This window comes from Arachis hypogaea, chromosome 19 (genome assembly GCF_003086295.3).
Source record: "Arachis hypogaea cultivar Tifrunner chromosome 19, arahy.Tifrunner.gnm2.J5K5, whole genome shotgun sequence".
In the NCBI taxonomy this organism is placed as follows: Eukaryota; Viridiplantae; Streptophyta; class Magnoliopsida; order Fabales; family Fabaceae; genus Arachis; species Arachis hypogaea.
Window position 1 is genome coordinate 55,905,520 of NC_092054.1, and position 26,615 is coordinate 55,932,134.

The window sequence follows — 26,615 nt, forward strand, 5'->3', positions numbered from 1 at the left end:
CGTTCGCGCGAGTGGAGTCAGGCTATTGGCATGATATTGGCCCAAATTGGGCATAACTCTCGGGAAAATGGCTCAGGATTGCATTTGGCGACATCGGCGCGGACGCGTCTAGTGCGCGCACACGCGCTTTGTGCGAATAGGGCCATGGGCGCATACGCGCCAGGTGCGAGTACGTGTGAGGGGTGTTGTGCCTGGGGCTCAAAATTGGAGCAGAATTGGCACAAATCTCTGGAAAATGACCCAAGAGCTGCGAGTGCCTATGGGCGCGTACGCGCATAGTGCGCACTCGCGCACCCCCCTTTTTTTTCAGTAACATGAAGAATGCCTAATTATCATGACGTCAGTGCCCAAACAAGCCAAAAGGGTCAAAAACATCCAAAACTCAATGCAATACCCAAAGATGGGGTGTCTCTTGATGAGCGGATAATTTATACGCTTTTTGGCATTGTTTTTAGGTAGTTTTCAGTATGTTTTAGTTACTTTTTATTATATTTTTTTAGTTTTTAAATAAAAATCACATTTCTGGACTTTACTACGAGTTTGTGTATTTTTCTATGATTTCATTTATTTTCTGGCTGAAATTGAGGGACTTGAGCAAAAATCTGATTCAGAGGCTGAAAAAGGACTACAGATGTTGTTGGATTCTGACCTCCCTGCACTCGAAATGGATTTTCTGGAGCAATAGAAGCCTAATTGATGTGCTCTGAATTGCGTTGGAAAGTAGACATCCTGGACTTTCCAGCAATATATAATAGTCCATACTTTGCCCGAGTCTTGATAACACAAACTGGTGTTGAAACGCCAACTTTCTACCATATTCTGGCATTAAACGCCAGAACTGGCATAAAAGCTGGAGTTAAACGCCTAAACTGGCACCAGAGTTAGCGTTTAACTCCAAGAAAAGTCTCTATATGTGAAAGCTTCAATAATTAGCCCAAGCACACACCAAGTGGGCCCGGAAGTGGATTTCTGCATTAATTACTCATTTTTGTAACCCCTAGGCTACTAGTTCATTATAAATAGGACCTTTTACTATTGTATTTTCATCTCTGGAACACATTATGTAACTTTTACGTTCTGAGACCTCCATGGGAGGCTGGCCACTCGGCCATGTCTACCCTATTTTCACTTATGTATTTTCAACGGTGGAGTTTCTACACCCCACAGATTAAGGTGTGGAGCTCTGCTGTTTCTCATGAATTAATGCAAAGTACTACTGTTTTCTATTCAATTCAAGCTTATTCTTATTCCAAGATATTCACTCGCACTTCAACATGATGAATGTGATGATCCGTGACACTCATCATCATTCTCACCAATGAACGCGTGCCTGATAAGCACCTCCGTTCTATCTGCAATAGCTTGAGTGCATATCTCTTGGGTTTTTAATCTAAGATTAGAACCTTTGTGGTATAGGCTAGAATTATTGGCGGCCATTCTTGAGATCCGGAAAGTCTAAACCTTGTCTGTGGTATTCCGAGTAGGATCTGGGATGGGATGGCTGTGACGAGCTTCAAACTTGCGAGTGTTGGGCGTAGTGACAGACGCAAAAGGATCAATGGATCTATTCCAACATAAGTGAGAACCGACAGATGATTAGCCGTGCGGTGACAGCGCATTTGGACCATTTTCACTGAGAGGACGGACGGTTGCCATTGACAACGGTGATCCCCAACATACAACTTGCCATGGAAGGGAGTATGAATGATTGGATGAGGGCAATAGGAAAGCAGAGGTTCAGAAGGAACAAAGCATCTTCATACGCTTATCTGAAATCCCACCAATGAATTATATAAGTGCTTCTATCTTATTTTCTATTTTAATTATATTTTAATTATCAAAATCCCATAACCATTTGAATCTGCCTGATTGAGATTTACAAAAGATGACCACAGCTTGCTTCAAGCCGACAATCTCCGTGGGATCGACCCTTACTCACGTAAGGTATTAGTTGGACGACCCAGTGCACTTGCTGGTCAGCTGCACGGTGTTGTGTGAAAAGTGTGCGATCACGATTCTGTGTACCAAGTTTTTGGCGCCGTTGTCGGAGATTGTTCGAGTTTGGACAACTGACGGTTCATCTTGTTGCTCAGATTAGGTAATTTTATTTTATTTTTAAGCTTTTATTTTCGAAAAAAAAATTTAAATTATTCTATGTTCTTCAGAATTTTTAAGAATGAATTCTAGAGTTTCAGATGATACTTTTATCATCACAGGAGTTAATTGATTCCCATCAATTTGGCTGTTGTATGTAATGTCCTGCTGAAGCTTGGCTAGCCATGTCTAATCTTTTTTAGACTGAAGCTTTAGACTAACATTTCATGATTCTTGGGATTCATATTAAAAATTCTGACTTTATTTATTTTTCTTTTTCCAAATAATTTTCGAAAAATACAAAAAATTTCATAAAATCATAAAAACAAAAAATTTTATGTTTCTTGTTTGAGTCTAGTGTCAAATTTTAAGTTTGGTGTCAATTGCATAGTCTTTAAATTATCTTAAAAATTTTCGAAAAAAAAATATATGCATTATGTTCTTCATTGATCTTCAAGTTGTTCTTGTTGATTTTCTTGGGTCTGATCTTTAAATTCTCTTGTTTTGTGTCTTTTGTTGTTTCTCATGTGCATTCTCAATTTGTTAGTGTCTCTAATATGAAAATTTCTAATTTTGGTGTCTTGTATGCACTGTTTATTTGATCTTAGTTTTTTTTATGATTAGTTTCATTTTGTTGTTGTTCTCTCTCATCATTTAAAATTCATAAAATGTTTTTCAAAAATATATCTTTTCAAGTCAATAGCACAGAGAATTGAAGATTCAAAACATGCAGCAGAGGAATTATAGAGAAAAAGCTGGGCATTCAAAACGCCTAGTGAAGAAGGAAAACTGGCGTTTAAACGCCAGCCAAGGTACCTGGCTGGGCGTTAAACGCCCAAAAGGGTAGCATTTTGGGCGTTAAACACCAGAATGGATACCATTCTGGGCGTTTAACGCCAGGATGGCACAAGGGAGGTAAGTTAGTTTTTAATTCAAATCTTTTTCAAATTTTCATAATTTTTCAAAATCAAATCTTTTTAAAATCATATCTTTTTGATTACTGATTTCAAAATCTTTTCTAACTTCTTATCTTTTTAAAATTTGATTTTCAAATCTTTTTCAATTAACTACTTAACTTTTTGTTTGATTTTAAAAGTTTTCTATTTCAATCATATCTTTTCCAAAAAATCACCTAACTACTTTTCTCTCTCTAATTTTCGAAAATCATTAATCACTTTTTCAAAAATCTTTTTAATTAAGTAATTTATTTAGTTTTAAAATTTCATTTTATTTCCCTTTCTAAATTTTCAAATTCTAACTACACTACAAGAAAAAGCAATATTTGTAACAAAAAAAATTGTTACAAAAAATCAAAATTTTGAAACAAAAGGATTTTGTAACAAAAAAAGGGGCCGTTGCAGTATGTCCAGTTACAAAAAAATTTTGTAACAAAAAACGGAACTGTTACAATTCAAAGTGATACTTTGTAACAAATTTTTTGATACAAAAAACCAGAAGTCGTTACAAAAGTGGTAACAAATTTTGATCTTCAAGGTATTTTTTGTGACAATCTATTTTTTCCTATCATAAAATTTTGTTACAAAATGTAACTTGATTTTGTAACATTTTTTTCTTTAGTTACAAAATACTATTTATTTTGTAATAATTTTTTTAAATACAAATTACACACATAATTTATCAAATTATATTTTTTTAATTAATTAATATATTAACTAATTTACTCAACAAGTCAACATTTATATAATATATAATAACATAGATAGTTTAAATATCTTTCATTAACTAATATTGTTTTATAAATCTTCAACATATAAACTTTAAAGTACAAACTAACAAGACACATTGAAAAACCCTAATGAACTAGATAGATACATAGGACAAGAAAAATAAGGAATTATAAATCTCCAAAATGTAAACTACAAATTACAAATTCCATCATGTTCATACAGCTCCTTTCTCAATTCTCATGAAGAAGTTCTAATAAGTGTCACACACCTGAAAAGACCACCAAACAAAAAATACTAGCTTAAGAAATAAGATTTGTTTTTCCTTTAAAAATGCACAGAAAAAACAAAAACATATAAATTTTATTCATAATGATATCAAAATCTAATACTTAAATACTCAAACCAGGAAACTAATTATTGAATAGTTAATAGATCCTATGTCATAGATAATTAGAGAATTAAATAAAAGCTCATGAATATGAACCATCTAATAAAAGTGTACATCAGTTGAATAATAGCTCTTAACAATATGATAACTTTCCCTTTGTGATAAAATCTCATGAATAAAAGCTCACCTTCCAAACCCATGTTTGACAATGTTCTGAAGAGAAGGAAGCAACTAAGTGTGAAATCTCATATTCCTAGGGAGGTTTTCGGTAAAGATCCAAAATCTATGTTGAAAGCTTGGTTTAGTGGAAGGCCGTGTGAAATGAAAATTGAAGCTGTAGAACAACCCTATCCAGAAATTCAAATAAAAATGCAACAACAAAGCCAAAGTCCAGGTTCAAAATCAGCAACAATATCAACCCAGCCAAAGAATTCCAAATTTTAAATAATTACAAACAAACCAACAAATCATGAAAACAAAAACTATAGATATTCAATTAGTGTATCCAAATCTGGAGGTAACAATCCTCAACAATTTGATCAAGACAGTCACAATCTAATCACAATTAAGCCACAAAAGCACAAAGAATAATAGGACAGCAGCACATTTACCATGAATAATCACAAACAGCAGTAAGAGCTAATCAACAATCAATGAATGAAAAACTGAAAATACAAATCATTCAAGAATAATTCAAAGATCAATAACCCTTATGAATAGAGCAAAAAAATGAATAACAAAGTTACACTATTACAATGAGCCACGAACAGAGCATTGACCTTTGAAGATGGTAAGCTGGCAGCAAACACAGCGACAGACGACGGCCAAAGAGCATCATGTGATTATTATCAAGCAATTTCTTGTAGCTCCACCTCTTGAGCACAAAAAAGGATAACTTTCATCACTATTCTTAATTTCTTATATTCAAATAGTTTCCATATAGAGTTGTGTTAATCTCATGCAATGGCTCTACAAGATAAATACGAGTACATAAAATATTTTTTTATACTAAAATCAAACTTGATCAGTAACTATTGAGAGCATAATTGGGACAAGTAAAAAATAAATCATCCTTGCATCATGGCAATTACAGAATGATATTTTTACATTCTAAATCAATACTTTTGCAGTTTCAAAATCATACAATTCAGCAAAAATAACTCAATAACCAAGATAACTATATCACTAATCATTAGATTACTATTTCTTCCACTCATGAAATTGCAAACTTAATCAAACAGTTATCCTATAAAGCATAATGATTTTATTTTCAAAACAAAACTAAGATTTTCAAGCAACTGAACACACACATGCACACAATAATTAAAACAGAAAATCGCGAAAGAACTAAAATTGAAAGACCTTGCACAGTTGCACATACCAGAGTAAGTAAAACGCTAGCTGAAGCAAATTCGTAGAGTAGCACTGTTTCACTTTTCATAATAATTAAGTAAATAATTTTTCAAACCCATTTCTTATCAACAACCGTACTTCACTCAAGCAATCAAACAACCGTACTTCACTCAAGCAATCAAACAACCGCATTCACAAGAAAAAACATAATAACAAAAATATATTTTTGCATCAATATCTATTTATCACAACTTTGTAATGTAAAATAGATTTTGAGAAAAGGGAGCTACTCAAATGAAGATGTAAAAAATATCTTTTTATGAAGATGCTTTGTATAAAAGTGTGATTTATTGATTTGGCCACACTTTAAATAAAAACAACACTTTTATAACATATCAAAATCTAACCCTACACTCCATCATCTAAGGGTCAAAAAGAAAAATCATCACATGAAGACAATTATAATATCTTCATGGGAGTATCCACCTTGAGAAAAACCCCTACCTCGATTGTCGAAACTCAAAAACTCAAACGCGTCACAACCCCCCTTTTCCCTCGCAGCCCGCAGTAATCATAGCTTCAATCGCGACTCGCAATAATCAAAACTCAACCCTACATTTACCAAAACTTCAGAAATATATACAGAAAAGTGACAAATGAGTTTTCGAAGCAGAAGTAACTTACTGCACAAAAGAAATCAAGAGCGAAGCAGCCGCAACTCTGGTGATGATGGCTGTAATAACATGTAACGAAAATAAAGCTCCTGGAATCTCAAAAGGAAATAAACCAAACTCAACCCTTACCGGCAGCGTTTCCAACAACGGCAGCGGCAGAAGCGGCGGTGGCTGGGCGCGTGTCTCCCTTCACTCCTTTGCTCCTCGTGCTCTCTCTTTCTCTCTCTCTCTCTCTCTCTCTCTCTCTCTCTCTCTCTCCCCGTGCGACCCGACAGCTTCTCTCTCGACGACAACAACCAACGCGACAGTGTCTTCTCCTCAATAGCGGCAAAACCCTCGGCGGCAACAATGGCGAGGCGGCTGAGCTCGTCAACGACGGTGGCGCAGAGGCAGTGGCTGGCGCGACACTCCCTCTCTCACCCGCGAGCTCTCTCTTCCCTCTTCGCAAACGGCAGCAACAACGGCGTCTGGAGGTGGCGGCACGACGGCAGCGGGACGTGGTAGCGGTGGCGCGGCAGGTTGGCGAGCCGAGGCGAAATGATAGCACGGCTTCCTCCTTCCTTCTTCTTCCTCGCGGCGTAACTCCCTCCATTCCCTGATTCACGGTGTGTACCGTTAAGTGAGAAATATGGGGGGTTTGGCGGTGTGGTAGGTGGAGATTAGGTTAGTGGCCTTTGATTTTGCTGAGCTAAGATAATAATATCTTTATGGTTACAATGGTCATTTAATAACGCATATGTATGTATTGCTGTGATTTGAATATAGTTTATGAGCAAATAACATTATTAGTTAGAAACTTAGAATCTATAGATCATTTTTTTTTGTTACGTGAATCCAGCTAGGAGGAAAAACAAAACGTACAATCTCTTTTTTTAAAATAAAATTAGGGATTTTGGGTAATTTAATAATTTTAGTAAAATTAGGATAATAGAGTAATTGAAAACCAAATTTTAATCCAATAATAATAATATCTATAAAAATACTATTCGATTATCAACTTAAAACTTATTTTCAAATAAATACTCTAACTTGTTAGAGGTAAATAAAACTAATTTTTTTAATCATAAAATAAAGTTAAAAATCTAATTATTTAACTTAAAGCATATAAAATTCTTACTATTTTATTATTATTTTATAATTATTTTTAAATAAATATTAATTAAGATAAAATTAAAGATATTCAAGTTAATTTTTTTATTCATAAAATTTAAAATATTAAATTAAAATATTAAATATTTAAATTAAATGATATAAAATTTTTATATTTTTTTAATTATTAAAACTTTAAATTATAAATAAGAAAATACTCCATTTAATATATAAATCTCTAAAAATTTATTTTGAATAAATATAATAAATTATGAATAATTTATTATTTAATTTTAAAATAATTTTAAACTCAAACTATCATTAATTTGATTTACATATTTTTAGTAAAATAAATTTTTGAATATAAAATCTTAAATAAATATAATAAATGATAAATAATTTATTATGTTAATTTTAAAAAATTCAAAGTCTTATATTTAGTATGTTAAAACAAAATTTTTTATTAGTTACAAAAAAAATTTTGAATTTTGTGACAAATAAATAACTTGTTACAAAAATATTGTATTTTGTGACAAATTAATTTTTTTTTTACAAAATATTTAAAGCTTTTGAAACAAATAGATATTTTGTTACAAAATATTTTGAATTTTTGCAACAATATAATCTTTTGTTACAAAATATTATAACATTTTGTAACAAAACAACAATTCGATACGAAAGCCAACATAATTTGTAACAAAAGAAATCAAGTTGTTACAAAATATTGAAATGTTTTGTAACAAATTTTCTTATTGTTACAAAATATTCTTATTTTGTAACAATAACTAATTATTGTTACAAAAAATTATAATTTGTAACAATTTTAAATTTGATACAAATTTTTGGTTACAAATGTTCCATTTTCTTGTAGTGCTACATTTTAAAATAAAAACAAAAATATTTTTTTTATTTTAATTTAAATTCGAATTCTTTCCCCCTCCTCACCTTATTCTATTTAAGGACTAACACTCCTCGTCAATTAGCAATTCGGACTCTCTCCTTCTTCATAAGTTTGAATTCTCCTCTCTACCTCATCCTTCCATTCTTCTTTTCCTCTGACATCTCAAGGAATCTCTATACTGTGACATAAAGGATTCCATACTTTCTTTGTCTTCTTCTCTATCATATGAGAAGGAATAAAGATAAAGGCATTCTTGTTGAAGCTGATCCTGAACCTGAAAGGACTCTGAAGAGGAAGCTAAGAGCAGCTAAAGCACAAAACTCTGAAGAGGACCTGACAGAAATTTTCGAAAAGGAAGCAGACAAAACAAACATGGCCGAACCTAACAACAATGGTAGAGATGCAAGGAAGATGCTTGGTGACTTCATTGCACCCTCTCCTGACTTCTGTGGAAGGAGCATCTCAATTCCTGCAATTGGAGCAAACAACTTTGAGCTTAAGCCTCAATTAGTTTCTCTAATACAGCAGAATTGAAAGTATCATGGACTTCCATTGGAAGATCCTCATCAGTTTTTAGCTGAATTCTTATAAATCTGTGACATTGTTAAGACCCATGGGTTTGACCCTGAGGTCTACAGACTTATGCTCTTCCCTTTTTCTATAAGAGACAGAGCTAGGACATGGTTGGACTCACAACCTAAAGAAAGCCTGAACTCTTGGGAAAAGCTGGTCAATGCTTTCTTGGCAAAGTTCTTTCTACCTCAAAAATTGAGTAAGCTTAGAGTGGAAGTCCAAACCTTCAGATAGAAGGTAGGCGAATCCCTCTATGAAGCTTGGGAAAGATACAAACAATTGATCAGAAGGTATCCTTCTGGCATGCTTTCAGAATGGAGCATCATATGCATTTTCTATGATGGTCTGTCTAAACTATCCAAGATGTCATTGGACAACTCTGCTGGTGGATCTCTTCATCTGAAGAAGACGCCTGAAGAAGCCCAGGAACTCATTGAAATGGTTGCAAATAACCAATTCATGTATACTTCTGAAAGGAATCCTGTGAATAATGGGACAACTCAGAAGAAAGGAGTTCTTGAGATTGATACTCTGAATGCCATATTGGCTCAGAACAAAATATTGACTTAGCAAGTCAATAAGATTTCTCAGAGTCTGTCTGGAATGCAAGCAGCAATAGGCAGTACTAAGGAAGCTTCCTCTGAAGGAGAAGCTTATGATCCTAAGAATCCTGCAATGGAAGAGGTGAATTACATGGGAGGACTCTATAGAAACACCTATAATCTTTCATGGAGAAATCATCCAAATCTCTCATAGAAGGATCAACAGAAGCCTCAATAAGGTTTCAATAATAATAATGGTGGAAGAAATAGGTTTAGCAATAGCAAGCCTTTTCTATCATCTTCTCAGCAACAGACAGAGAATTCTGAGCAGAGTCTCTCTAGCTTAGCAACTATAGTCTCTGATCTATCCAAGACCACTCTTAGTTTCATGAATGAAGCACGGTCCTCCATTAGAAATATGGAGGCACAAGTGGGTCAGATGAGTAAGAGAATTACTGAAACTTCTCCTAGCACTCTCCCAAGCAATACAAAAGAAAATCCCAAGAGAGAGTGCAAGGCCATAACCATGACCAACATGGCCAAACCTGGAGAGAGTGAGGAGGACGTGAGTCCCAGTGAGAAAAACCTCATGGATGTCCTCTGGACACAAGGGAGTTCCCCTTTGAGGAACCAAAGGAATCTGAGGCTCATACAAAGACCATAGAGATTCTATTAAACTTCCTTCTGCCATTCATGAGCTCTGATGAGTATTCTTCCTCTGAAGAGGATGAAGATATTACTGAAGAGCAAGTTGCTAAGTACCTTGGAGCAATCATGAAGCTAAATGCCAAGTTATTTGGTAATGAGACTTGGGAGGATAAACCTCCATTGCTCATCAATAAACTGAATGATCCGGTTCAACTGAAATTACCTCAGAAGAGATAGGATCTTGGCAAGTTCTCAATACCTTGTACCATAGGCATCATAACCTTTGAGACGTTTCTGTGTGACCTATGGTCAAGTATAAACCTCATGCCCATCTCTGTAATGGAGAAACTAGGGATCCTTAAGGTGCAAGCTGCAAAAATCTCATTAGAGATGGCAGACAATTCAAGGAAACAGGCTTATGGACTTGTAGAGGATGTCTTGGTAAAGGTTGAAGGCCTTTACATCCCTGCTGACTTCATAATCCTAGACACTGGGAAGAACATGGATGAGTCCATTATCCTTGGCAGACCCTTCCTAGCCACAACAAAAGCTGTGATTGATGATGACAGAGGAGAGTTGATCCTTCAAGTGAATGAGGACTACCTTGTGTTTAAAGCTCAAGGATCTCCCTCTGTAACCATGGAGAGGAAGCATGAAAAGCTTCTCTCAATGCAGAGTCAAATAGAGTCTCCACATTCAAACTCTAAGTTTGGTGTTGGGAGGCCATCATCATGCTCTGAGTATCTGTGAGGCTCCATGAGAGCCCACAGTCAAGCTATTGACATTAAAGAAGCGCTTGTTGGGAGGCAACCTAATCTTTAATTATCTATGATAAATTTCTATTTTCTACTATTATTTTATGTTTTCTTTAGGTTGATAATCATGTGAAGTCACAAAAACAACTGAAAACTCAAAAACAGAATAAAAAACAGCATTGAAAATAGCACACCTTGGAGGATGATCTTACTGGCGTTTAAATGCCAGTAAGGGTAGCAAAATGGATGTTGAACGCCCAGTCTGGCACCATTCTGGGCGTTTAATGCCAGAAAAGGGCACCAGACTGGCGTTCAACGCCAGAAAAGGGCACAAAGTTGGCGTTTTAACGCCAGAAAGGAAAGAAAAGCTGGCGTTAAACGCCAGGATTGGCACTCCAAGGGGTGTTTACACGCCAACATGGTGCAGGAATGAAAAATCCTTGATACCTCAGGATCTGTGGACCCCACAGGATCCCCACCTACCTCAACTCTCTCTCTCTCTCTTCTTCACACCTTCCCATAACACTCTTCCCAAAATATCCCTCACCAATCACCTTCATTTCTCTTCACCAATCTCCTTCACCACTCTTCCCAATAGCAACCACCTCACAATTCAAATTCTTTCCCTCCCAAACCCAACCCCTAATACACGAACCACTCACACCTCTCCATCTCATCCATTCTCTTCTTCTTCTACTCCCTTCTTTCTTCTTTTGCTCGAGGATGAGCAAACCTTCTAAGTTTGGTGTGGTAAAAGCGTTGCTTTTTGTTTTTTCATAACCATTAATGGCACCTAAAACCGGAGAAACCTCTAGAAAGAGGAAAGGGAAGGCAATTGCTTCCAACTCCGAGTCATGGGAGATGGAGAGATTCATCTCAAAAGTCCATCACTAGAAAAGGATGGAGCAAATAAGAGAGCCCACTTATGGACCTCAACAAGAGCATGAGGAAGTCCCTCATCAAGAAATTCCTGAGATGCCTCAAGGGATGTATTTTCCTCCACACAACTATTGGGAGCAAATCAACACCTCCTTAGGAGATTTGAGTTCCAATATGGAGCAACTAAAAATGGAGCACCAAGAGCACTCCATTACTCTCCATGAAATTAAAGAGGATCAAATAGCCATGAGGGAAGAACAACAAACTCAAGGAAGAGACAGAGAGGAGCTCAAGCATTCCATTGGATCTTCAAGAGGAAGAACTAGCCACCATCACTAAGGTGGATCCATTCTTTAATTTCCTTGCTCTTTAATTTCTGTTTTTCGTTCCCTATGCTTTATGTCTTATTTATGTTTGTGTCTTTATTATATGATCATTAGTGTCTAATGTCTATGTCTTAAAGCTATGAATGTCCTATGAATCCATCACCTTTCTTAAATGAAAGATGTTTTAATCACAAAAGAACAAGAAGTACATGATTTCGAATTCTATCTTGAAATCAGGTTAATTATTTTGATGTGGTGGCAATACCTTTTGTTTTTTGAATGAATGCTTGAACAGTGCATATTTTTGAATTTGTTGTTTATGAATGTTAAAATTGTTGGCTCTTGAAAGAATGATGAAAAAGGAGAAATATTATTTGATAATCTGAAAAATCATATAATTGATTCTTGAAGCAAGAAAAAGCAGTGAAGAGCTTGCAGAAAAAATTGCAAAAAGAAAAAGAAAAAGAAAAAGAAAAAGCAAGCAGAAAAAGCCAATAGCCTTTTAAACCAAAAGGCAAGGGTAAAATAAAAAGGATCCAAGGCTTTGAGCATTAATGGATAGGAGGGCCCACAGGAATAAAATCCTGGCCTAAGCGGCTAAACTAAGTTGTCCCTAACCATGTGCTTGTGGCGTGAAGGTGTCAAATGAAAAGCTTGAGACTGAGCGGTTAAAGTCGTGGTCCAAAGCAAAAAGAGTGTGCTTAAGAGCTCTGAACACCTCTAATTGGGGACTCTAGCAAAGCTGAGTCACAATCTAAAAAGGTTCACCCAATTATGTGTCTGTGGCATTTCTGTATCCGGTAGTAATACTGGAAAACAAAATGCTTAGGGTTACGGCCAAGACTCATAAAGTAACTGTGTTCAAGAATCAACATACTAAACTAGGAGAATCAATAACACTATCTGAATTTTGAGTTCCTATAGAAGCCAATCATTCTGAACTTCAAAGGATAAAGTGAGACGCCAAAACTATTCAGAAGCAAAAAGCTAGGAGCCCCGCTCATCTAATTAAGACTGGTCTTCATAGATATTTTTGAAATTTATTGTATATTCTCTTCTTTTTATTATACTTTGTTTTTAGTTGCTTGGAGGGACAAGCAACAATTTAAGTTTGGTGTTGTGATGAGCGGATAATTTATACGCTTTTTGGCATTGTTTTTAGGTAGTTTTCAGTATGTTTTAGTTACTTTTTATTATATTTTTATTAGTTTTTAAATAAAAATCACATTTCTAGACTTTACTATGAGTTTGTGTATTTTTTTGTGATTTCAGGTATTTTCTGGCTGAAATTGAAGGACCTGAGCAAAAATCTGATTCAGAGGCTGAAAAAGGACTGCAGATGCTGTTGAATTCTGATCTCCCTGCACTCGAAATGGATTTTATGGAGCTACAGAAGCCCAATTGACGTGCTCTCAATTGCGTTAGAAAGTAGACATCCTGGGCTTTTCAACAATATATAATAGTCCATACTTTGCCCGAGTCTTGATAACGCAAACTGGCGTTTAAACGCCAACTTTCTACCCTATTCTGGCGTTAAACACCAGAACTGGCATAAAAGCTGGAGTTAGACGCCCAAACTGGCACCAGAGTTGGCATTTAACTCCAAAAAAAGTCTCTACATGTGAAAGCTTTAATATTCAGCCCAAGCACACACCAAGTGGGCCCAGAAGTGGATTTCTGCATTAATTACTCATTTCTGTAAACCCTAGGCTACTAGTTCATTATAAATAGGACCTTTTACTATTGTATTTTCATCTCTGGAACACATTATGTAACTTTTACGTTCTGAGACCTCCATGAGAGGCTAGCCACTCGGCCATGTCTACCCTATTTTCACTTATGTATTTTCAACGGTGGAGTTTCTACACCCCATAGATTAAGGTTTAGAGCTCTGCTGTTCCTCATGAATTAATACAAAGTACTAATATTTTCTATTCAATTCAAGCTTATTCATATTCCAAGATATTCACGCACTCATCATCATTCTCACCTATGAACGCGTGCCTGACAACCAACTCCGTTCTATCTGTAATAGCTTGAGTGCATATCTCTTAGGTTTCTAATTTAAGATTAGAACCTTCGTGGTATAGGCTAGAATTATTGGCGGCCATTCTTGAGATCCGGAAAGTCTAAACCTTGTCTGTGGTATTCCGAGTAGGATCTGGGATGGGATGGCTGTGACGAGCTTCAAACTCGCGAGTGTTGGGCGTAGTGACAGATGCAAAAGGATCAATGGATCCTATTCCAATATGAGTGAGAACCGACAGATGATTTGCCGTGCGGTGACAGCGCATTTTGACCATTTTCACTTAGAGGACGGACGGTAGCCATTGACAACGGTGATCCCCCAACATACAGCTTGCCATGGAAGGGAGTATGAATGATTGGATGAGGGCAATAGGAAAGCAGAGGTTCAGAAGGAACAAAGCATCTTCATACGCTTATCTGAAATCCCCTCAATGAATTACATAAGTGCTTCTATCTTATTTTCTGTTTTAATTATATTTTAATTATCAAAATCCCATAACCATTTGAATATGCCTGACTGAGATTTACATAAGATGACCATAGCTTGCTTCAAGTCGAAAATCTCCGTGGGATCGACCCTTACTCACGTAAGGTATTACTTGAACGACCCAGTGCACTTGCTGGTCAGCTGCACGGATTTGTGTGAAATGTGTGCGATCAGGATTCCGTGTACCATCTCTCTACCACACAATCAATCCATCCATTGAAAAATCAATGCAAATCTTCATGGACAAGTTATCTAAGGTATTCACATTCAAATCTAATCAAACAATATTATAGCTAAGCAATTACAAAACAATGAAGAATTCAAAACCATATACAAAAAGGTAAAAAGGATAGATCTCACCATGGTGGGGTGTCTCCCACCTAGCACTTTTGTTTAATGTCCTTAAGTTGGACTTTCACTAGCTCATTGCTCTTTGCCAAGAGGTGCATCTTCCAAAAGGAATACCTCAATCTCCTTATTGCTCTTCATTTGCTCACCATGATACAACTTGAGACGGTGCCCATTGACCTTGAAGATATCCAGACTTGAGGGATGGCGCAAATGGTAAACCCCATAGGGTTCCGCTTTCTCTACTTGATATGGGCCTTCCCATTTTGATCTTAGTTTTCCGGGCAACAATCTCAATCTAGAATTGTAAAGGAGGACTAGATCATCGGCTCTAAATTCTTTACCTCTTATGTCCTTATCATGCACGGCTTTCATCTTCTCCTTGTAAAGTCTAGAATTCTCATAAGCTTCAAGCCTCAAACATTCCAACTCCGTTAGTTGTAGCTTCCTCTCAACTCTGGCTCCACCCAAACTTGGATTGCACTCCTTGAAGGCCCAATATGCTTAGTGCTCTATCTCTACTGGTAAGTGGCAAGCTTTGCCATACACCAACCGAAAGGGGCTCATGCCAATTGGCGTTTTGTATGCCGTTCGGTAGGCCCATAATGCATCGGTGAGTTTAGCACTCTAATCCTTCCTATTGAGTTTCACAATTCTTTTCAAGATGCGTTTAATCTCCCGGTTAGAAACCTCGGCTTGGCCGTTTGTTTGTGGGTGGTAGGCCGTAGCTACTTTATACATGATGCCATATTTCTTCATTAGCCCTTCCATTCTCTTATTGCAAAAATGTGAACCTTGGTTGCTCACGATTGCTCGTGACGACTCAAATCTACAAATGATGTTATTCCTCACAAAGGAAAGGACCACATTAGCATCGTTCGTTCGGGTGGGTATCGCTTCCACCCATTTGGACACATAATCAACGGCAAGTAGAATGTAGAGAAAACCGTTAGAATTTGGGAATGGCCCCATGAAGCCGATTCCCTATACATCAAAGATCACACAAAATAGCATAGTTTGTTGGGGGATTTCATCCTTCTTGGAGATATTACCAAATCTAATACATTGAGAACAAGATTTATAAAAATGAGAAGAGTCCTTGAAAAGAGTTGGCCACCAAAATCCATAATCTAGGATTTTCCTTGCCGTTCTTTGAGGTCCAAAGTGGCCTCCTCCTTCAGAGGAGTGGCAAGCTTCCAAGATTGAGTGGAATTTGGTTTGTGGAATGCACCTCCGAATTACTTGATTTGCCCCACATCTCCAAAGGTATGGGTCATCCCACACATAGTATTTAGATTAACTTTTTAGCTTATCCCTTTGATGTTTGGAGAGATTAGGAGGGAAGGAGCGAGATACCAAGTAATTGGCAATTGGTGCATATTAAGGAATGGTTTCTGAGATTGCATGCAAGTCCTCAAAGGGAAAAGAATCATTAATAGGAGTGGTATCGCCTTTGGTGTGTTCAAGGCGACTTAAGTGGTCTGCCACTAGGTTTTGTGTACCACTCCTCTCCTTAATTTCCAAATCAAATTCTTGCAACAATAAAACCCAGCTAATCAATCTCGGTTTGGATTTCTTCTTAGCCAACAAATACTTTAACGCCGCATGATCCGAGTAGACTACTACCTTTGAACCAAGTAGATATGCTCGGAACTTGTCCAAGGCGAAAACTATTGCCAATAGTTCTTTTTCGGTGGTAGTGTAGTTGGATTGGGCTCTATTTAGTGTTTTTTATGCATAGGCTATGACATATGGATTCTTATCCTCGCGTTGTGCTAACGCGGCTCCCACGGTAAAATTTGAAGCATCACACATTATTTCGAATGGCCGACTCCAATCTGGCCCTCGCACGATGGGAGCTTGGGTCGATGCTACCTTGAGCTTGTCAAAAGCCTCCATGCATTCCTTACTCAGATCAAACTCAATGTCCTTTTGCAACAACCTTGATAGAGGCAACGTTAGCTTACTAAAGTCCTTTATGAATCTTCGATAAAATCCTGCATGTCCAAGGAAAGAACGAACTTCCCTCTCGGAAGAAGGGTAAGGCAAGATAGATATGACATTGATCTTGCCGATCCACGGAATACATCTTTGGAACAATATGTCACTTTGCCTAACCATGAAATGGCACTTCTCAAAATTCAAGACAAGGTTAGTTTTAGTACATCTTTCCAAAACTTTTTCAAGGTTATCCAAGCAATGATCAAAAGAATCACCATATACCGTGAAGTCATCCATGAATACCTCCATGTATGGCTCTAGAAATCTGCAAATATGATCATCATGTACCTTTGGAAAGTTGCCGGTGCATTGCATAAGCCGAATGGCATACGCTTATAGGCATAAGTTCCAAAAGGGCAAGTAAATGTTGTTTTTTCTTGGTTCTCTAGAGCAATGTGTATTTGGAAGTACCCCAAATAGCCATCTAGAAAGCAATAATAAGGTTTATCGGATAATTGATCGAGCATTTGATCAATAAACGGAAGTGGAAAATGATCTTTTCTAGTGGCCGAGTTCAACCTTCGGTAGTCTATGCACACTCGCCAAGAGTTTTGCACCCGTGTTGCTATGAGCTCCCCGTTTTTCTTCTTGATTGTGGTTACCCCGGACTTCTTTGGCACAACTTGAATGGGACTCACCCATTTATTATCCGAAATAAGGTAGATGATGTCTGCCTCGAGTAACCGAGTTACCTCCTTCTTGACAACCTCAAAAATGGTAGGATTCAATCGTCTTTGAGGTTGTCTTACGGGTCTAGCCTCTTCTTCTAAAAAGATTTGGTGCTCGCACACTTGGGGACTTATCCCCACTAGATCTGCCAAGCTCCACCCTATTTTCCTTTTGTTCTTCCTCAAAACACATAGCAACTTCTCTTCTTGTTGAGGGTTTAGTTCCCTTGCTATAATCACCGGGAACTTGTGGGCTTCATCAAGGTATGAGTACTTTAGGTGGGGTGGTAGTGGCTTCAATTCTAGCTTTTGCTCTTGGCTTGTCACTTGAACTTCTTCACTTGGGTCTTCACTATTTTCTTCAATCATATGTTTCTCATCTAGCTTTGCATAATGCACTTCGGCCACAATGTTGTCAATTAAGTCACACCGAAATATGGAATGGTTCTCCGGTGGGTGCCTTATTTCTTCTTCTAAGCTAAAACTTACAACTCTCCCATCTATCTCAAATGAGTAAGTTCCCGAATGAACATCCAACTTGAATCTAGAGGTCCTTAAAAACGGCCTCCCGAGTAGAATAGATGATGTCCTTTTGGATTCACTTGGTGGCATCTCAATGATATGGAAATCAATTGGAAATATCAAACCCTTTATGTTGACCAACACATCTTTCGCAATACCTGTCACGGTTATTATGCTCTTGTCCGCCAAGACAAACCTAGCCGCCGACCGTTTCAACGGTGGGAGCTTCAATATATGATAAACGGAAAAAGGCATAATGTTAACGCATGCACCGAGGTCACACATACAATCAATGAATTGGACTCCATCAATGACACAAGAGACTAAACAAGGGCCCGGATCAACACACTTTTCCAGAATGGCTCCCATCAAAGCCGAAATAGAACTCCCCAATGGAATGGTTTCTAACTCATGAATTCTATCTTTTTTCATACACAAGTCCTTAATAAATTTCACATATTTAAGCACTTGATGTATAGCATCAAAGAGAGGGATAGTTACCTCTACTTTATTGAACATTTCCACCATTTTTGGGTCAAGTTCTATACGCTTCTTAGCCTTCCTTGCCAATGTAGGAAATGGAATTGGTTGAGCTACTTCCTCTAAGACTTGCTCCTTTCTAGGGGCTTCACTCCTTGGTTGAGGGTCTTCTTCTTCAACTACCACATGTGCTTCCTCCTCCTCTTCAATTTCTTCTATCTCAACCCCATCCTCCTCTTGAGCAACTATCATTGGGCTAGGTGCCTTTGAGCCCTTCTCTTTTAATTGAGTTCCGGACCTCAAGGTTATGGCGTTGATGCCTCTCTTGGGGTTAGGTAGAGGTTGAGAAGGTATAACACTAGATTTTGGAGCTTGAGGAGTGGAGGTAGAAGGTGGCTCCATGCGAGCAATGAGAGCTTGGAGGGTGGAAGTGAGGTTATTAAGACTTGAGTTGAGTGTATTTTGGAGTTCCTTTTGCCCTTGGAGTATGGATCGGAGTGTCTCATCTTGATTTGAGGAAGTGGAAGGATAGGTGATTTGTGGTGCTTGTGATTGGTTAGGTAGAAGTGGTTGTCTATTAGGTGGTATGTAGGTTTGGTAGTTCCTTCCTTGGTTAGGTTATTGATTTAGAGGGTTTTTGTGAGTAGTGGTTTTGTGGAGTGTTGTTGTTCCATCTTTGGTTACCTCCATTGTCCCTTCCTCCTTATTGATAATTGTCCCGCCAACCTTGGTTGGAGCTATCCCTCCAACCTTGATTAGAGTTGTTACTCCCTTGGTTATAGTTGCCTCCTTGTTGGGTACCCTTGGTTGTAATTGCTCCCTTGTGAATGGTATCCTTGATTAGCGCGTTCATAGTAGGAGCGATCATAAAAGTTGTAGGTAGCCACTAGATTGTTATCTTCTTGGAGACTTGGATATTCATCCGTGTAGTGGGAGTAGCATGAGCAAATACCGCATACTTTTTGGGGGACTAATTGTTGGCTTTGTTGGTATTGAGGAGGGGGTGGAGGTTGTGGTTGATTCACTTGGAGTTGCTTTAGAAGAATTGTCATCTCACACAAGGTCTTGGTAAGAGAAGCGGTCTCACCACTAGAAGAGACTTCATTTACGGCCTTTGGGCGGTTGACTCTCCTTCTAGCGTGTTGAGTGGATTCGGCCAAGTCGGTAATGAGTTTCCATGCCTCCTTCGCCGTCCTATACTTTAACAAGGAACCGTTGCTTAAGACATCCAATAGATTCTTATCTTGTTCCCTCATGCCTTGGCACACATAGCTAAGCAATACTTGAGTGTCAATCATGTGGTTGGGACATGAGTCAAGAAGTTTGCGAAACCGTTCCCAATATTCACATAGAGTTTCCATTTCACCTTGTACAATACAAGAGATTTCCTTCCTTAGCTTGTCCGTCATTTCTACGGGCATGAATTTATCAAGGAATTCTCTTCTAAGCAAGTTCCAATCAGAGACAACACCACTAGGTAAGGTATAAAACCACTCCTTGGCTCTTCCCTCAAGAGAGAAAGGGAAGGCAAACAACCATATGGCCACTTTATCGGATCTTTCCCGCCTAGTGGTTGAGCATACACTATGAAAGTCCTTGAGGTGTCTAATTGGATCTTGTGCGGGAAGTCCATGAAAATTTGGTAGAAGATTGATGAGAGCGGTCTTGAGTTCAAAGTTTGCATTCAAGTTTGGATGAAGCACATGAAGAGGTTGGAGAACAAAGTCTGGTGCACCCGCTTCCTTGAGAGTAACTCTCCTTGGAGCGGCCATTTCGTCAACACCTAGATCAAAAGAAGAACTATTAGTAGTATCAACGGAAGAGTAATTAGTGCCTTTGTTAGATGACGGTGATATGGTTGGTGAATTGGTAAAAACCTTTTCACATTCCTCAAAGTCTAACCGCCTCCGAGCTTGCCTAATATGAAGCAAAGTTCTTTCAATTTTCGAATCAAATGGTGCTGAGCTCGGATTTGGTAGTGAACGCGTCATACAATGAAAGAGATAAGAAGCTTATGACATCAAGTGATAGTTAAGCAAAGACTAATTCTAACTACAATCAAACAAACAACCAATCAAGAAAAAAATGCAAGTATCCACATATTAACATATTTACACTAACTAATAGAATGGCACACATAAGCAAACCCCCGGCAACGATGCCATTTTGATGGACGTAATATTCTTATGCCGGTTAGAAATTAGCAATGAATCCAATCGTGAGTATAGTCTAACCAACACGCAAATATCGCATCAAACAATTCTAAAATCTATGACCGAGAGTATTGATCCTGGGTCGTTCTCCCTAGGATTTACCTTAGAATGCTCATCATTGATTAGAAAGTCTTTTGTGGTTTTGAGAGTTGGTGCAAGAACTCAAGCTAACGAAAGTAAACAACAATTAATTGAGATAAAAGCCTTGGCTAAGGGTAAGTATTGGAAGTTTCATCATTATAGTTTCCTTCAATTGTGATAAGAGTTGATTATTGCTTCACTTAGTTAACCCCCTAATAGTGGAGGAAAGTCAAGTGAGAGTAACTTACTTAAGTCACAAGTCCTAGTCTCACCCTAGGAAAGTCTAGCTTTAGTGCACTCTAAGTCAATTAGCAATTCTCAATTCCTAATCAACAATTGATATCCACTACTCAAGTGTCTCCAATGACTCAACTCCTAATCCAAGTGAGAGAAATCTACTCCATAGCTAGGCTTGTCATTATCACAAACAATTGGTAGGCAATCATAGAAGACATGATGTAATTGAGAGAGAAGAATTGAATTAAAGCTATCTAATCCAAACAATCATCAACAATCAAGCAATTGAATGAAATTCCTCAATTCATTAATCAAATTCAAAGTAACAAAGTCACAAATCTAGATCCAATAGATAGAATCAAAAGAACACTAATTGAGAGTAGAAGAAGAGTAGATCTACAACTTGTATCAAAGTAAAAGTGAATTAGCAATGGATCTCACCAAGAAATCAAAGGAGAATTGCAATGGAGAAAGTGAAATCCTAGAGAGAAGTTGGAGTTTCTCTCTCTAAAAGCAAATTGTAACTAACTACCCAAAATATCTAGAATTATGACTAATTGTCCTAACCCCCCTAATCCTTGGTCTTCTTATGCTTTTCCCTCTAAAATTCTGGTCCAAAACAGGGCCTGGGACTGCCTGAAATCGCTGGTTACGTTTTTCTCTTAAAAAATCACGTGCGCACAACGGCGCGTATGCGCACAGTACGCGTACGCGCACCTGGGATTTTTCGCGACCTACGCGCAGGTGTGCAGTGCGCGCGCGTTAAAGGAATTATGGCCCAGCCGTATAAGTGCGCTGGCTTCTCGCTTTGTCTCTGGGGGTGCGCATCCACGCGTCCATGTACGGTGCGCGTGCGCGCACATGCCCAAATTCCAAAATTCCACTTTATTCCATTCTCCTTCCATTCATGCATGCTTCCTTCACTCCTCTTAGCCATTTTTGCCCTATAACTTCTGAAACGACTTAACAAATGGATCACGGCATCGAATGGTAATAGGGAAAGAAGTATGTTTTCATCTATGAAGCATTGTTAGAAAAGGAACACAAAATCATGTAGTTTTATGTGAATAAGTGTGGAAGATCATTGATAAAATCCTTAAAATCTATACAAGATAAACCCTAAAAATGGGGTTTATCATACTGCCGTCGCGCCGTCGTGTTGCCATTGAAGGAGAGGGAGGGCCGTGAATCAGAGCCACGAAAGAGAGAAGCAGAATTGCGAAAAGAGAGAGAGATCGACGAAGAAGATGTTTGCACCATTCATCCTTGTTGCCATTGCCGCCGTTGGGTTTATTGCTGTCGAGCTCGAAGGAGAAAGGGAGAGCGATGCTGAGAGAGAGACAGAGACGACGTAACGCAAGGAAGGAGGCAAAGCCGTCGCATCACCGTCACCGAGTCTCGTCGCCATCATCGTTGCGAGTGGCATCATCGTTGTTGACAAGTCCAGCCGCCGCTGTTGCACGCTGTGTCACCACTGTTGAAGATGCGTCGCTGAGCCTCTGTCACTGAAAAATGGCACTACAGTCGTCGAGATCCACTGCCAGTAAAGGTCTTCCTTCTAGTTTCCATTCTTTTAAATTTTGGAAATATTATTGTCACTGCATGGCTATTACAATTGCCATCACTGGAGCTTCTGGTCACTGTTGTTGCTTGAGATAGTTGTTGGAGCCGCTGCCAGATCGGTTCGGAGGTCGCTGCTGCTTCGTTCTTTTGTTGTAGTAAGGTTACTTGCTTGAGAATCCTCGCTGTTAGTATTTTGTTATGTGTTATTAAGAATTTTGCGATATTGATGTTTTAGGATTGAGTTATCGAGGTTCCATGTTGAAATAAAAGTTGTTTCTGTTATTGCGGAAGTAAACGAAACTGTGGATGCAGCCATCGCTGTTGCGAGTCGGGAGAAAAATGGATTTATCGTGTTAAAATTGCTGCAGGCTTGATTCCTCGAGGTAGGAGATTATTTTAGGCTTTGAATACCTGAAAAGTTTAGTAGGCTAATGCAAATAGATGAATGTCTGTGATGTAAATGATTCTCTATTGAGATTGACATGTTACGTTTGTTGTTGAATTGGTTGATTTCTGAATTTCTGGTAATATGGATTGAATATGTTGATTTTGGTTTTCTTTGATTTAAATCGATAATGATTGATCTTGAATGATGAATTTGAAAATATTGACTTGAAATACTAGTCTTTTGAGTTGGGGTTGAATTAAGGAAACCTGTGATGGGTGGCAAACTCTGGTTTTTAGGGGAGGTGCTGCCGAAAATTTTCCAAGAATTTGAAGGAGTTTTGGTTATGATTTCGAAAATGAGTTTGATTTGAATTAATTATCAAAAGAGACATGTCTTGATTATTTTTAAGGATTTTAAAGAGAATCACATTTTTATGATTTGGTTGATTTATGATTTTAACTTATTTGATTTTTAATAACAACAAAAAGAGATTTGATTAACTAGCTAAATATTTTAAAAATTAAATTAATTATAAATTCAAGGATTTGGGGATAGGAGAGTGAGTTTGAGGTTTTGAATGAAATAAAACATAAGAGTTGAGAGAAAGAGAGTTATTTTAAGGAATGTGATGAAAATTGTGTGGTGTTTGATTTGGAGGTAAGTTCGGTAAGTTGTTTGAAGGTTATGCTTGAAATTGAGATGTGATTAGTGACAATTGGTGTTGATTAATGTCCAATGATGATTTCGAGATTGAGAGAGAGGATAATGATTAAGTATGATTGAGGTATGATGATGACTAACGATGATTATAAATACAAATGGAGTAAAATGTGTGAATGAATTGAGTAGGCTTGATTTTGGTTGATTGTGAATGAGTGGACTGAAGTGGTTTGGGGTTGTTTTGTTGAGTTAAAAACTATTTTGGCTTATAAACTTTTGGAAAGTTGATAAATTCTATTTTTGGTTAAAAACTGATTTTCAACCATCTTCGGCGGGCCGTAACTCAGTCTTCAGAGTTGGAAAACTTACGAAATTGGATTTTTATAAAAATTTATTTATCGATCTTTCCAAAGGTTCAGGAAGAGTTGAAAAATAAATTTTGTAAAAATAGATATGAAGGTATGAAATTTGGGCTAAAAAACTGGTTTCTGTAGCATATAAGCTTTTTCAAAGTCTGATAAGCTATGCGTACGTGGACACCATCGTGCGTACGCGGAAGTTGGCTATTACTAACACTCATGCATACGCGAACATGGGCTGCATACGTGACTTTGGCATAAAAACGCTCATGCATATGCGATGCAAGTCATGCATACGCGAGCGAGCTCTGCTGCCCAAACCTTTCGCGTATGCAAGTATTGAAAATTTACACTCATGCGTACACGAACATTTGTATGCATACGTGACCATCCCTGTTTTTATGAAAAGTGAATTTTTTAAGTTCTTAACCATTCCTCGAGCCCTCTAAACCTTTATAAACCCTGATAAGAGTCTAGAGCCTGTGTAATTAAGGATAAAAGAATTAGAAATGAGAATTAAAGAGATGAGTTGATGAATTGGAAAGAGAGGAACAAAGTATGAAGTGATGTATGAGAGGATGAATGTGATAATTGATTTTGATGATGAATGATGATGATGATGAATGAGATTAATTAAGATTGAATATGAATTGAAAGAGATTGAAGATAATGAAATTGATGTTGAACATGATTTTGATTTTGATATATCTGTTTAGGTAGACGCAGTGGCGTTGATCCACTTGCTCCGGATTTTATTTTGAGACTCCTGGGGTAGATGCAGTGGTTTGCCCCTACTTGCTCCAGGTCGAGAATGATATGTGATATGCAAAATTATCTGAGTTATGAATTTTTTTGGGTAGATACCGCAGTAGAAATGGGAGGAGATGACAATGGATTTCCTTACCAGATTGCCAAGAACGTCTACCAGACATAATGCTATATGGGTAATTGTAGACATAGTAATGAAATCGACACCTTTCTTTCCAATTTGAAGTTGATTATACCTTGGATAGACTTGCTCGCTTATATATCTAGGAGATAGTACGACTACATGGAGCACCTTCAACCATTGTGTCAGACATAGATCTGAGGTTTATGATGAGTGCAAAATCAATGTGCTCAAATATTGGCAAGTGCACCAAATCGTTCAAGTAAAACCATGGTGGGTGGATATCGTTTCCACGAGGATTAATGGATTGAGGCAAGCAGTATCTAATTGAATCTCTAATTACATCAATCAAACCTTATCAAGATGATTCTGGGTCTTGAAGAAAAAATCTTTTCACAGCAAATCATTTATAATCAAATTCCAATCCCTAGTAATTTAATTTTTCTTAATCCAATTAGTCACCAATCCCTTGGTCAACTAACTAGGAGAAGAGGTAAAGAACGATTTCAATTTTAAGCCACCCAATATTCAAAAACAATCCATAGATGAATTATATGTCACGTATTAAGGACTAGTTCTAAATAATTGAAGATTATGAGATGAGTTTCAAGCTAATTCTGAATTTAAATTTTCCAAAATAATAATAGAATCCAAGATAGAATTAGAATATTTTCCAATTAATGTAGTTATGAAGTGACTTGACATATCAAGCATCACCAGTCAAGATCATAGAGGGGAGCAACAAGCAATTGAGAGGCAAGACAATTTCCCTGGTTAAAGTGGTGTGCGTAGGGACAAAATGGAGAAGAAGAACACACGTGACAGCTGGAGGACAAGATGAGAGCAGACTATCCACATCTATTTACAAGTAACTAAAATTTTAAAGGCAAAATTCTTTTTTAAGGAGGGTAGAGTGTAACGGCCTAGTTTTTAGCAAAATGAAACTTTTTCCTGAAAAAACAAAATTTTTCCGAAAGTTAAATGAAGCGGGCACCTCTATTGCGCAGTCAAGCACCTTTACTACACAAACAAGCACCTTGCCACGTAAACAGCACCCAATGGAGTGAAAAACTGAGTTTTCGGGCCACGTCGACTAGAAATCTCAAAATTTCACGAGTCACGGTTAAGCTCACCTCGATGAGCCAGACCCGATTCTCCAGAGAAAAATAATAATACATAATATTATTATTTTACTCGCTTTAGTTAAACTTGAGATAAGTTTAATAATATTATAACAGTCCCAAAATCTACCAGCACGAACTAACAGCGACACTCTCTGATGAACTTAGCTATGCTAATGTATTATCATAGATCTTTTATAGCCGAGATAATTATGTTACGAGTATCATTTATACTAGTAGCTCATATAATTACTCTAGCAGTGTAATTACATGTGATTTAATACATCTAACTTTAATAATTTTCTTCCTAATGATATTTTAACATTAAAATCTTCATGAATCATCCTTATAACCCCATGGCCCAGCCAAGAATCAACTACCTCCTACTTCATTCTTCCATCTTCTTCACAAGAAAAAGAGAGAAAAAGTGAGAAAGTTCCCATGGTTTCTAAGCTTCCATGTTCAGTTTCTTAAGCCTCCAAAACTCCAACAAAATTCTAAACTAATTAACGTGTTCCCTCTTTCTTTTCTTCACTATCATATGAGATTTTATAAGGTAAGATGAAGTATTTTTGTTGTTTGAGTTTTGGCCATGGCTAACCATGGGAGAAAGTTGGTGTTTTTGATATTTTTTCTTAGGAATTCTTGTCTTATTTTTTC

General features: G+C 37.4%; 1 protein-coding gene across 1 annotated transcript; it reads right to left on the reverse strand.

The window, feature by feature from the left end:
• Positions 1–6,220: 6,220 nt before the first annotated feature.
• LOC112778370 (uncharacterized) lies at positions 6,221–20,216 on the reverse strand. Its single transcript, XM_025822692.1, has 4 exons — positions 19,246–20,216; positions 17,770–19,018; positions 6,532–6,792; positions 6,221–6,256 (listed from the first exon to the last, which is right to left on the reverse strand). Exons 1-4 carry the CDS (start codon positions 20,214–20,216, stop codon positions 6,221–6,223), a joined length of 2,517 nt encoding a protein of 838 aa, XP_025678477.1.
• Positions 20,217–26,615: the final 6,399 nt, after the last annotated feature.

Excerpts from the sequence above, each read along its gene's own strand:
- LOC112778370 (XM_025822692.1), bottom strand. The coding sequence starts at position 20,216 with ATGGCCGCTCCAAGGAGAGTTACTCTCAAGGAAGCGGGTGCACCAGAC. Across the intron at positions 19,019-19,245 it reads GGGAGCAATTACAACCAAGG|ACAACCACTTCTACCTAACC; the intron begins GTACCCAACAAG and ends ACCACCTAATAG. Across the intron at positions 6,793-17,769 it reads ACCCAAGTGAAGAAGTTCAA|GGAATGGAGGGAGTTACGCC; the intron begins GTGACAAGCCAA and ends ACCGTGAATCAG.